Source organism: Periplaneta americana, chromosome 9 (genome assembly GCF_040183065.1).
Source record: "Periplaneta americana isolate PAMFEO1 chromosome 9, P.americana_PAMFEO1_priV1, whole genome shotgun sequence".
NCBI lineage: Eukaryota > Metazoa > Arthropoda > Insecta > Blattodea > Blattidae > Periplaneta > Periplaneta americana.
The window spans coordinates 101,407,627-101,422,480 of NC_091125.1; the positions used below are offsets into that span (position 1 = coordinate 101,407,627).

Genomic DNA, 14,854 nt, shown 5'->3' on the forward strand with positions numbered 1-14,854 from the left:
GATTTCGTCATAATATTTATTATTTGGAGTATGTATAACTTCATCCCAATTTTTTCTCAAAAAAAAAAAAAACGAGTTCTGCTCTTAGTTCCGTCTGTTGTGGAATTTGCCATCGAATCTCTGTTGTAAATATGTGCTGCGCATTTAAAATTTTCTCTTCATGTTTACTGAAATTGGATGGAATAAGCGCCTCAAGTGACGACACTTGTGAAAATTAACATATATTTCAAGTATATGACAATTTGGTCAACAAATGATACAAATACTGTACACCTAAATTCTCAGGATATCTGATATGAAATTCACTCGATTGATTTGCCAGCTACATATTCTTGATATGGCTACTTCAATTGATACTGAAGTGACTCATTGGGAAACATTTACAAAAAATAACTTTAAAAGTTTTCAGCAATGCTTCTCATGTCCGTGAAAATATTTATTAAAATATTTCAACATTTGAGATAGCAGCTCAAAGACTGTTTTTGAATTTGCAGGTTCTTGCGTAATTGCAATTGTAATGAACAAGAAGTTCTAATGCAATCAAAAAATCACCTCATGTGATTGCAGAATTGAAACATGCAGATTTGATTAACATCATGGTCATACTCTAGTTCTGCAAGAACAGTCACATTATAAGGAAACAGTTCTTGAAACATAATGACAGAATCATGATGATCAACCTTCCTTGTAGCATACTATAGGTTTGTTCCAGCAAGCAATTTAGAATGCGTCCCGAACTAATACCGAACTTCTTTCAATGCATGTGCCAGTTGTGTACGGTGTCAGAACTAGTTTGGGAAATTATGTTGTTGGAACGTTTCTTGAACTCCTCTTTCATGGCCTTCGGATTTTTTCTCTATTAAAATCATTATTAATTTTCCGAACTTAATTATTCGTAAATTATATTGCTATTATCTTCCAAATCACTCACAATAGACTATTTTTTTTTTTTTATTTTAACCTGTCCAGTCTCGACCCATTTTAACCATTACTTCAGATTAAACCATCTGAGCATGTATCAGCAGTTCAGAACTCCCAGTTCCTGCTCTTAATCGAGAACCAATTTCACTCGTTCTGAACGAGTTCTGAAGCTCTTTGGAACAGGAAACTGGGAGTTCAGTATCGGTTCGAAATCAGTTCTAGTCTTGTTGGAACACACATTCAGCTACTGTGCATGAGCAGGCAGTTCAGAATAATTCTGAACCATGCTGGAACAAACCTATTGATTTCAATTGTGTCTTTCGATGAAGAGAGAGTGTTTGCTTCATAAAGAATGATAGTGTCCAGTATAGCCACTCTCTTGAATGATACTGATAAAAATATAGAAATTGAATCCAGCAATTCTCATCATATTGTTTATGTATGGCACATCACAAGATTTAGAAATGCACAGGTTGAATGAATGATTAAAGCAATGTGTGTACAGTGCCAGTGACTCATCTCTTAAAATGAGCGCCTGTGCACCATTAAATTTCCCTGAACATATTCGATCCTCCATCATATCCTTGTCTAGGACATAAATATCTTCAATTTCTGCTCAATTACCCCCTTTATATCTATACATTTTGCTAAGGTCATTGACACGAAACTATAAAATTCTTCTCTGATAACATCCTCATATTCAAATATTTGATACGTCTTATGCTCTGTTGTGCTGATGTTTGTTGTGTCATAACATAAAACTAAAATAAATATTTTGTATGACAAATGTCTTTGATTATAATCATGCAAGTAACTTGCCCAGTAGATAAAATTAATTCATTTTGTATAGTAGGGCTTATCATGATACAATTGAAGTTTCCTCCCTCAATGTGATTCTGTAGATCTTTATCTCCTACATCTATTCTAAAATGTAGAAGACTTCGAAGAACGCCCTGAATAAGTCTACCTGACAGAAGTGGCTTGACTGAGATAAAAGCATTGATTGGATCATTTTCACGATGAACTCTTAGTGGTAAATAATAAGCCTGGCTAAGAATAGTGTTGATTTTATTATTGGAATCAATCTTTTTCTGTTTACCTCGATTATTGCTGCTATGTTCTCATCAATTAAAACATTAACTGCCCTGCTATCTTTTGATTCATGGGTTTTCAAAAACTCAACAGGTTTTCAGCTGCAAATATGCAGAACTGAGTAGATTCAGGAGTTCAAAATCTACAAGAGCATTTTTCAACTTTTGCAACGGCTCCTTCACCAGACAAATTTAGCATCTGACACCTATTCCAGGACTGGCTGCAGGACCAAACAAAACACAACATTTGCAGAATCCTTCCTTCATATGACTATATGCAACCCAGTGAAATTTGTATAGTCAGTCCTGAAATTTCCCTTTGTTTGGCTTGTAGTAGGGAAAACGAAAACTACCAGGCTGCCTTTAAAAAAATTAAATCAGTTCTTAAACTCTGCCAACACAACGTACATTATACAGGGAAATTAGTAATAAAATAAATAATATAAGATACTATAATCAAATATTAATGGTAGAATAATAATAGTATGTATTTTCGAAACTTAACTTCATCTGTAGCCATAGTAGAAATAACTTGACCTGATGCTTGGACAACCAGTGATTTGCCCGTCTCATTCGTTTTATATAAAAAGGCATGAACACCATCTGCCATGCTACTTTTCATTTTGTTCACTGACCGATGAGCGGATAAATTAGTTATTTTAGTACACGGATAAATTAGTTATTTTAGTACAGAAAAGATACGTTCTGTACAATCTCACTTTGAAACAATATCACGACAATAATGTAATTTCTAAAAATATGCGAGATGTTTCAAATGAGGTGAAAGCACCAGGTAAGTAATATTTTAGTACATGGATAAATTAGTTATTTTAATACAGGAAAGATACGTTCCGTACAATCTCACTTTGAAACAATATCACGACAATAATGTAATTTCTAAAAATATGCGAGATGTTTCAAATGAGGTGAAAGCACCCAGGTAAGTAATATTTTAGTATATGGATAAATTAGTTATTTTAGTACAGGAAAGATACGTTCCATACAATCTCACTTTGAAACAATATCACGACAATAATGTAATTTCTAAAAATATGCGAGATGTTTCAAATGAGGTGAAAGCACCAGGTAAGTATACCCTAGTAACTCATAATAATTTTATTTGTAGTAGGTCTGTTTCTCTGCTCAATATTTACTTACTTACAAATGGCTTTTAAGGAACCCGCAGGTTCATTGCCGCCCTCACAAAAGCCCGCCATCGGTTCCTATCCTGTGCAAGATCAATCCACTCTCTATCATCATATCCCACTTCCCTCAAATCCATTTTAATATTATCTTCCCATCTACGTCTCGGCCTTCCCAAAGGTCTTTTTCCCCCTCGTCTCCCAACTAACGCTCTATATGCATTTATGGATTTTCCCATACATGCTACATGCCCTGCCCATCTCAAATGTCTGAATTTTATGTTCCTAATTATGTCAGGTGAAGAATACAATGCATGCAGTTCCACATTGTGTTACTTTCTCCATTTTTCTGTAACTTCATCCCGCTTAGCCCCAAATATTTTCCTAAGCACCTTATTCTCAAACACCCTTAATCTCTGTTCCTCTCTAAAAGTGAGAGACCAAGTTTACAACCATACAGAACCAGTAATATAATTGCTTTATAAATTCTAACTTTCAGATTTTTTGACAGCAGAGTAGATGACAAAAGCTTCTCAACCGAATAATAACAAGCATTTCCCATATTTATTCTGCGTTTAATTTCCTCCCAAGTGTCATTTATATCTGTTACTGTTGCTCCAAGATATTTGAATTTTTCCACCTCTTCAAAGGATAAATCTCCAATTTTTATGTTTCCATTTCGTACAATATTCTGGTCACGAGAAATAATCATACACTTTGTCTTTTCGGGATTTACTTCCAAATCTATCGCTTTACTTGCTTCAAGTAAAATTTCCGCGTTTTCCCTAACTGTCTGTGGATTTTCTCCTAACATATTCACGTCATCCGCATGAACAAGCAGCGTTCTTAATTCCAAACCCTCTCTGTCATCCCGGACTTTCCTAATAGCATATTCTAGAGCAAAGTTAAAAAGTAATGGTGATAGTGCATCTCCTTGCTTTAGCCCACAGTGAATAGTTTAAAATAATAATAATAATAATAAAATGAGATACTATTATTATTATTATTATTATTATTACTATTATGTAATAATTAACTCTTATGACAGGAGGACATGCCGACCACATAATTATTTCATTTCACTTGGCCACGTACTCGGGTTCTGTAAGAAGGGAGAGCTACTGCGTAACAACAGACACCATCGTGCCCGTACAGCAATTGCCAACCTGCTAAGAAACAGAGGATGGGAAGTACATGAAGAGATTCATTGTGTGTCTGAAGATGATTCTCATAGAAGAGTCGATATAATTGCCATCAATAGAAGAACCCAGAAAGTGATGGTCTTACACTCTATGATTTGCTTTGAACGAGACACAAATCAAGCACTGCAGATGAATGATGACAAGCGAGCTAAATATGTACCTTATCTTCCATACCTCAGTGAAAAATATGGCATTTTGCTTTACAACTGGGATGTTACAGGCTTACTATTTGGAGCGTTGTTTACCAAAATTTACATGTGATATCCTTAAATCCTTTCAAATTCCCTTTTATGAGGTTCAGAAGATTGTAATGGACATTCTGAAGGCCTCTCTTCAAATTCTACACTATCATCTATATGTTAACACGTAAATTTTTGTTTTAATGTACAAATCGAATCATTATTTTGCTCATTTCATTTACCTTTATCTTTTATGTTTGTTAATTCCGGATCCCACTGGTCAACCTCACTTGAGGACGGATGATTTGAAATAAATCTTAGTAGTGTGAGGAAAGAAATAAAGTATTAGACCTCAATTCGTCTAGGCCTATATCTCTTACATGTTCTTCATTCCAAATAATGACCTACCACATTTTTAAGAATCACTATATTTCATGTGCATCATTACACATTTCCAGAAGCTAAATTGCCTCTTAGTTACTGTATATGAACAAAACTATAGTTTAAGAGCATGCCTGAAACCACTTTTCCCATAATGAGAAAGTAAAGAATAAAAAAAAGGAGGGAGGAATTACAATGAGAGAGAAGAAAGGGGGAGAGAGGAAACAGTATTTCTTGCAGTTTCACAATCTTTAGTCTAGATTTCATACAGTCACAAAATGAGGAAGGAGTTTGATTACTCTGTCTACCCTTCACTGTGAAATATGGTTTGGAGAGAAAAATGTATAAATATTTAGCCTACCTTGATGATCACCTATTCCTCTTGTTGATACCGGCAAAGGAGTATATGAAGATGGTGGACTGCTGCCATAAAGATCTTCATGGTGAGATACCTATGAAACAAGTAACATATTAAGAACATGTAAAAAGCCTGCACCTTTTGTCTTAGGGACGAAAAGTTCCATGCAATTTTTGTATACTGATTCCAGAACTCGAGACATCACAAATAAGATCACAAATAGCAGCAGCAAAACAGTTTATTCCACTACCAAACAGCACTCTTCTAGAACTAATAACATTTACTGGAATAATTATTAAATCAATCTACGAAAACATCAGCAACCAGCTTGATGACAATGGCTGAATGGTCAGAGAAGAATACTTCTGAAATAATAAATAAGATTACGATTAGAAGAAAGAACTCAAACATCACAAAAAAAAAAAAAAACATAATAAAAAAAATTATCATTACTCGTAGTTTTAATAAAATGCCCAGAAGAATGAGATGGAGAATACTTCTGAAATAATAAATAAGATTATACCTCATCATAATCCTTTTGTTACTATTTTAGTATGTAATCCTTGATAAGTACCTTATCGTACAATATTTTGGACATCCAGAAGTATGTATTTTAATTCTACCAGGATTTGGAATAATCTGCCATGAGAGAAGAAAAAAGGAAGCATTCGAAAACCACTGATGGAATCATTTAATTATGCCTGTTACTGTTACTATTGCTCCAATAGCTCCCTTAATGGTCACGGTCTTTGACCAACTACATGAAATGGGCAATTTGCGTATCTTATCATTAATTTACTTCTCTGAAGATAAAATGAAATATAATATGGAAAAACAATTCTTGGGGTGGGGGTGAAAACATTCTTTAAGCCAAAAGAACCAGTTAGAATAATCATTCATAATGGCCTAAATATATAAAGAAAGAAAAACAATATTTTGAAAGTACAGTAAAACCTCGATAATATGCGCCCGCTTATTATGCTATCCCGTGTAATACGCTTTTTTTGTCCGGCCCCTGCACATTTCATATATAGCACCTTTATAAAATACCCTGTCTGTTGCACTCAAGTCACACATAATACGCTATTTTTGTGGAATATTTTCGATGTAATTTTCAACAATTTACTGTAACAGTAATGAAACATTTTGGCCATTGAACTCGTGCTATTAACCTGAAAAGTGCTGGTATTCGACCCTTTACCTGCGCATTTAAACCTTCATACTGTGCAATAACCCACCTTCTTGTTACGCTCTCTTATTCGACTCTTTACTTGCGCGCTTAAAGCCTACATACAGTTACAATACCCCACCCTCTTGCTAACCTTTCTCAAACAACGTTCCTCAGTCGGCTGTAATAAAATTCTGGAAATTTTTGCTGGTCAGTTTGTTGTCCTTAGTGTATTGAAGTGTCTGTGAATGTGATTACAATGAGTGTTAAACGAAAACCGCTTTCTGTATAGGAAAAATTGAAAATCTTACGAAAGTACTATGAAAACAGTACTCTTAATCATAAACAACTCTCTGATTCATTAGGAATCGCATCATCAACATTAAGGATGGTATTAAAAAATCGAATTTTTGAGGAGAACAGCAGGATATACTCTTTTAGACCGAAAAAGGAATGAAGAAATTTTAGAACAATTAGAAGTAGAGTCAGTAGAAGAAAAAATCAGCAGATACAAATTCAATTGGCTAGATCATGTAAGAAGAATGGAAAATTCAAGAATCCCAAAAATTATGATGCAGTATAAACCTAGAGGACATCGTCGACCAGGAAGACCTTTAAGAAGACTGCTAGATGGGGCCGAAACAGGTCTACAGAGGCCTAATTCGTGAAGGATGATGATGATGATGATGATTAAAAAATCGCGACTCAATCACTGCAGCTGCGACATCAGGAGGATGTAAGCGTAGGAGTGAATGACTTTTTTCGAAAGGATTAAGTAAAGTACAAAGTATTGTAAATGTCTTTGAGGTAATTACAGTACAGTAATTACATAATGGAGTAATACTGTATTACCTTTCATGAATCATGTATTTCAATAAAGAAAAATGCTAATAGATACTGTATATAAGTCAAAATTAGTATACCCGCCTAATACTGGTCCCAGTTAATATGCGGTTTACATGCGGTCCCTTGAACAGCATCTCATGGTGATTTTACTGTAATTATGAAATTCGAACTTCTTTTCCACCAAGATCTGTAGATATATTTTAACATGCTATTAAGTATTTCATCTTCACTTGTGAAGTTGCAGAAATGTGTAGTTCCAATATTGCAAAGATTATTTCTCTGTTGGTGAAAGCACAGTCTGATATCTTCACATTTATATACAAGAATCACGAAACCCTGATAATGGGACATTAAGAGCTGGGTATTACATACCAAATTTAAAAAAAAGTTACTTCGTACAATGCTCATCTTCCTCCAGTCTTGGTACCGAACTTTTGGCTCTTAATGCTGCTCTTCAATGTGTTTCCCAAATTTCTGATACATCTATTTGCATCAATTGTGTATGCACGTAGAATCATTCCTATACAAAAATAACTAAGTAAACGCCAAAAGAAATATTTCAATGGATACCTAGCCACAGCCCATAGCAGTATATTATTTGGAAATGAGAAAGTTGGTAACACTCAGAAACCGGCAACACATTTGCAACCAACACTGCAGCTAATGGCATCTTTATGTAATGCATTTTAAACAGCCAGAACAGATCACATCTCATACAGTTATATTCACACCAATTTCTCCTTTCTGATTTTTATTCCGTATAGAAAACTTAAGCAACTAGAAGCATCTGAAATGTGGATATGGAGAAGAATGAAGCGTGTGTAATGGACAGACAGAATAAGAAATGAAGCTATGTTGGAAAGAGTGGGTGTAGAAAGAATGATGCTGAAACTGATCAGGAAGAGGAAAAGGAATTGGTTGAGTAATTGGCTGAGAAGAAATTGCCTATTGAAAGATGCACTGGAAGGAATGATGAACGAGACAAGAGTTTGGGGCAGAAGAAGATATCACATGATAGACAATAATAAGATAGTGTATATGGATCGTATGCAGAAACTAAGAGGAAGGCAGAAAAAAGAATCAGTGTGCCTGAACCTATTCTGCAACAGAAAGCCAGAGAGGTAGCAGATAAATTAGAAATAACAAATTACGTTCAGAAAACAAACCTCAATTATTTCCACAATTAAATTACTTCGGAAAACGTATTATTTGACTTTCTTGTGTTAAATGTTACCCATTACCTCGTTAACATGTTTCAGCCCGCTATTGGCAATCTTCAGAACTCGTTGTTGTTGGTCTTGGCACCTTTTGTTTGTGTTTCCTGTGAGGGTATGTTTGTGTAGTGTAATGTGAGTCAAAGAATGTTCAGAGAAAACAATCCTTAATTATTTCCACAATTGAGTCCAGTAATTCTTTGCAAATAATGCATTCCCTTGTAAAGACGTAAAACAGTGAAAAGCTAACTGATAACCATTTCTTCTGTGAAGTTCGATAAAGTGTAATAAGAGTGTTATAGTGTAATATATTTTATTATTGTCAAACACCTGGCATTAGAAAACAACAACAACATTTTATTATGCGCTTATGGTTCATCAAAACAATAGCAGAATATCACCATTAGATGCTCTACACAACTCCAGTACACAATAGGTATGTAAAATGGGAGTTATTTTACCTTAACCTGTACTCAACGGAAACCTGTGCACAACGGAAAAAAATATGGTACCATGTGATTCTGTTATAGACAAGTTTCACTGTATAAAGACAAATATACAGAATTTATACACAAACAAGTTAAGGATTAAAAATGGAATAATTTAATCAATAAACCAGAGATCATTCCACAAACACCCCGTAGCAAAATTTAGACTAATTACAGAACATGCTTATTTAGTGAAACATCTAAACAAATTAGGTATCTATACAACTCCAAATTGTTCCCTGTGCAACAAACAAGAGAAAATGGCTGAAGAACATCTTCACACCTGTGAAACACTACCTGCTGGATCCATCACTCAGAGATACTGGAGAGCGAGAGAGCTAATGGCTTCATTACCAGAGCCAAGCATTTAATAGCAACAGTTTAACATTGATCAAGGATGGGACTAAGATATCTCCCTGACTGTAAATCCGAAGATTTTTATTTGTTTATTTTTTTATTTATTGGGTTATTTTACGACGCTGTATCAACATCTAGGTTATTTAGCATCTGAATGAAATGAAGGTGATAATGCCGGTGAAATGAGTCCGGGGTCCAGCACCGAAAGTTACCCAGCATTTGCTCATATGGGTTGAGGGAAAACCCCGGAAAAACCTCAACCAGGTAACTTGCCCTGACCGGGATTCGAACCCGGGCCACCTGGTTTCGCAGCCAGATGTGCTGACCGTTACTCCACAGGTGTGGACTTTATTTGTCTATGGTGCAATAATCATGAAGATGATGTGGAACACATTCTTTTATACAGTACATTCGTAAATCCTAAACGAAGCAAATGAAAGTTATCAATACCAGATGCACAAGACTCACTTTACGATATATACTGACCACTCCTCAACTCTGGCTAGTGGAAGCAGGCATCTATAGTGAGCACCAATCAAAGTACCCTTCATTTATTAGAAGAAACTGTGACTGAAGGCTACAGTGGACTAAGTGGACCCTACGTTATGAGTAAAATGGTGAATAAAATACATCAAAGTCGGTAAATAAAACTCCTGAAATTTATAAAAAAAAAATTTTTAAATTTATAAATCGTGAAAAAAGTCGTTATTAAATATGCAAATCATGAAAAAGTCGGCATTTAAACAAACAAAATGTGAAGAAAAAGTTTCAATTCAAACATGGAAATCACTTTAAAAACATCAGTAATAAAACACTCATTCCCTTACATGTTTCCCCAGTATTAATAAGGCTGGTTGCACACTAGGTGAAGAAAAATATTGTGAATATCAAAAACATTAGGTCTACAAACACTTGCACATTAGTCTTCATTGCGTATTCTTGCTGCAAATGTGGTATATATCTTTTACACTTTTCTTTTTACTGTGTTAGTGTGGAACGAACCTAAGCATTATGCATGTGCGAGACACAGATTTTCATTTTTCACAGCTGAACAGCCGGCTTTCCACATGATAAAACGTGAAAGACAAACCCATTTTCGAATTTATTTTGAATGTTTCATTGTCGAAGATAAAATAATGGAATTTCGTGACTGATGAATGTACAATTTTATTTTTCAATACCAGAACTCTTCAAATTGAAGTGACACGCCATTCCCTTGCTATTTCTCTTTCTTAATTTGTAAAATGTTGACGAAAATATTTCTTTAATTTTTTTGTCTTCATTTATGTATATGAATAAAGAAATAAGGTCATGTTGTGGTTTGTCCCAATTTTCGATGGTACACTGAATATTAAACTTCTCAGTTCTGGCTACGTAAAATTTCAAAGCAACAGGATGTATGGTTGTAGAAATCACACAACTTCACAATAAATTAACCAACAGAAGTAGCAATACAAATCTGAACGTGACTTTAACAGACTGCATGTACTCCAAGTAAACATAAACTAAAACCAGACAGTTACAGAGAAGAGAGGTTTGGAATGTGATATTAGGGCAAGAAAGTCTCCAAGGTGAAGGTCAAACATAAGAATTAGTGGCACTGCCTATATGGTTTCTTCTTCTTCCTCCTAGCAGGTTATAGTCCTAAAAGGACTGTTATTGTCTATAGAAAATTCCCATTCCACCTCCTTCTGGGCCATCCCAGGGGTTCAAGTACATTATGTGAGCAATATTGTCACTAACACTTAACTGTTGCTGCAGAAATTCACCCAAACTTGACAAGGTTTGTGATCAGTTTATAGCCAAGGTTTTGTATCCTTTCAGAATTAAGGATACACCACCTGTGAAGTTATCTGGTCACAGAGGGTTGAAAACTTCAGACCAAAATTCCAACTATAAATAGAAATAATTGTGTATAATAAATTTAATAATTAATTTCCTTGGGAAATCTTTCTCTCTTCCAAACAAACTACAGCAACAGACTTGTTACTTTATTTACGTAATACAAAATGCATTAAAGAAAACGTCTCAAACCTGGAGAAAATCGCCATTGTAAACTATTTCCAATAATGACCCACAAGAATAAACTGAACTAGGTTATAGAAATGAGGCATGGAGAATGAGAAATAAAGACATACATCGAATTACAGTCAATGAATTGAAATTTATGAAAGCAACAGCAGAACATATTTGCTGGAATTAAAAAAAAAATTGTGGAGAAACTTTAGTTACAAACAGTTAACCAGCTTTAATAGAAAGATCATGTATAATTTATGGATTCACATAGAATACCATGCTTCATTTCTATATACCAGGGAAAAGGTCCCTTGGTCGTCCTAAAAAGAAGTGGGCTAAAAATTCAGCATCGAGACTATAACAAGCCATTGGCCTTATATTTGAATAGACAAAGAAGATGATATGAAGATGTGATGATGATAACAACGACGACATTCTATTTTTTGTTTTGAAGGTTATCCTAATTATTCTTAAAAACAAAGGTTCTCACAAATTTTTATTTCAAAGGAGAAGAAATTATCTGCTTGTAACAGTGACAATGTAGAGGAATTTCAATATACTTACTGGTGAAATATCCGGACGAATGATCTTCATAAACTTCCCTCTATGTTCGGCTATTTTTCTTTCATCTGAAGTAACTCTTCTGGAGTCCAGAAATTTTAACCGTGGCAGATGATGAAGTACATAGAATCTGAAATAAATTACGAAACGTAACCAATAATTTCACGAACAGTACAAAATATATTTATAATCATCATCATCATGATATATATATATATATATATATATATATATATATTCGTCTACAAAGCACTCTTGATAGTATTACTATACCACATATAATATTGAATGGGATTATTGTTAAATACAGTGAAACCGTTAAAAATCTTGGCATTTTTATGGATAGCGATCTAAATTGGAACACTCAAGTAACACACATTTGCAAAAAAATATTTTCTCAACTTCACTCCTTGTTTCATATGAAAGAATTTCTACCACTTAGTCTAAAAAAGAATCTTATTCAGACGCTTGTAATGCCCCATTTTGATTATTGCGATTCCTTGCTAACTAACGTAAGTTCACTCCTAGCTGAGAGACTACAACGTGTTCATAATGTGTGCATATGATTCATCTGCAATACTCGTAAATTTGATCAAATAACACCTTCCCTCCAGTTACTTTCATGGGTGCGTCTGAAGGAATGAAGAACAATAAATTCACTGTCTCTTCTGTTTAGAACCATGCATACTTCTACTCCGAATTATCTGTTATCGCGCTTTCAATTTCTTACAACTCTTCGAAACTGACATCAAACACTTCTTTCTATCCCTCATCATAGAACGTCTTTATACTCCTCTTCCTATACTGTAGAAATACCTCGCCTCTGGAATTCGTTACCTAATGATGTCAGGGACTGCCAGACTTTATCACAATTCAAAATTAAATTGGAAAATTTTGTCTTAGTTAATGTTTTTTAGGTATTGCTAGAAGTATTGATTTGTGTTTTTTTTTTTTTTTTGTTTTTCTTTTTTAATCCAGATTAAAATTGCAAGTTTCTTGTTTAAGTTAGTTAATTAGTTAGGATAGAATTATTTATGATACTTTATCACTCATTTAAAGTTTGTGTGACTGCAACCTGTGTATATTTTTGTGTGGCTTTACTTTGTTTATAGTGTTTTTTTTCTGTTTATTTCTATTATTGTATTTGTATTCCTGGTGTAGTGGAAGAGAAGGCCTGATGGCCTTAACTACACCAGAATAAATAAATAAATAAATAAATAAATAAATAAATAAATAAACATTTAGAAACGAAAAAATATGTATATATATATATATATATATATATATATATATATATATCACAAAAATTATTGAAGTAAACTATATTATATGCTTTATAAGTGAGCAATGAGTCTTTCACAGTACTCATATCTCTTAAGTTTAATTGGCACAGATATTTTTCACTTGGAATGCACCCAAATGATATTCCAAAATACTTTTCCCAATACTGCTCCCCACAATATGGCATTCTGTAATCTCTAGATGAGTCTCACAAGATGCATATCACTAGTTTATCCTGCCAAAAAGTGTGTGCTCTGGGAAATATTTTATTAGAGAAATAGCCCTGATGATGATGATGATGATGATGATGATGAAGATGAATTGATGATGATGATGATGATGATGATGATGATGATTCACATACAGTATTTACTCGTGTAATAGAAGTCATCACATAATGTATCCATCCCTATTTTTGACAGCAATATGTAGGAAAAAAATCCCCATATAATGTATGTACTACATTTTCAATTGCTACCTGTGGTAATACACATAAGTAGGCATATAGCTAGTTTTTACTTTATTTGTATTCAGTTTTGGATTATACTGTGCTACATTTTTATTAATTTCGTATGTTACGCATTTTAAATTATTGCTGCTCATAAGTGTTCGATATATTGATGCTCTCGAAGTCGTACACTCGATCATTTTCAATATTACTTGAATGTCTGATGTAGAAACCAGCTATGATTCTCATGTGGGATGTCAGGTAGTTATGATTTTTTCTCCTAAAATTTTTTCCTCGCACATAATATCCATCCTGAATTTTTTATTAAAAAAATTATGGAAAAAAGTGCACATATTACACGAGTAATACGGTGCTCACTACAAAATTCAATATATAGTATAATATTCATCACATGCAGAGTACAACACATCAATAAACATATCAGTTAAGTGAGCTTTGAACTATAACAGTGTTCAACATGCTGCGAATTTTTTTATCTTTGCACAATGTTGTAGATGCAGAAATATTTCATGTTTTGTAACTATAACTACTCTGTTTCCAACAGTAGGGGAGGGAGGCAAGAGAAGGAATCCATTTACCAAGAAAAGTTGAAGAATGGCTCCAGCAGATAGATTTCCCTTTTCTGATCATGAAACCAACATGTAGCCCTAAAATATTCAATATTTGAGCAGATATGAAATTATGTGAAAACTAAAAAAGTCTCTTGCAAAAAACTTTGAGTCATCCTACTTACTATATTTCAAGTTTCATGTGTAACTTAAGCTTTGTGTTTGTCAACAACACAGGGAACATCTCGTTATTAATTTTACTTTTTAAATTATTTTTATCTACCTCACAATTGCTTTCCACTACAAATCCTATGGAATCTGACCGGGAACAAATTCTGATTTGTCTAGATGAAAAGTCACCAGCTACATGAGCCACAGTAAGGACCGTACATACTTAAATAATTTTAATGCATTTTCTGAACAACTTAATACTGAACTAACGAGAAAATATTCTCACTTATATAAAATATTTTACATGCAAGACTTTATCATGGTCCGCATAATCCTACACGAATATTATACTATGTTACCAATTTCATTACACAAATAATTAATAACGAATATTTCGTCTTCCTTAACAGGAGCTGGAATATGCTTCTTGTGGGTGAAAAAGGAGCAGATTATTTTCTTTG

The 14,854-nt window shown here is 33.9% G+C and overlaps 1 protein-coding gene across 4 annotated transcripts in view; it reads right to left on the bottom strand.

The window, feature by feature from the left end:
- Nucleotides 1-14,854, bottom strand: part of LOC138706319 (leucine-rich melanocyte differentiation-associated protein) — a 202,295-nt gene that overhangs the window by 128,725 nt on the left and 58,716 nt on the right. For all 4 annotated transcript variants that reach the window (XM_069835457.1, XM_069835453.1, XM_069835456.1 and 1 more), the window contains exons 4-5: nt 11,928-12,054; nt 5,278-5,368 (exon numbers count right to left, since the gene is read on the bottom strand). In XM_069835457.1, coding sequence (XP_069691558.1) covers nt 5,278-5,368; nt 11,928-12,054 — 218 coding nt within the window. The remainder of the gene's footprint in view (nt 1-5,277; nt 5,369-11,927; nt 12,055-14,854) is intronic.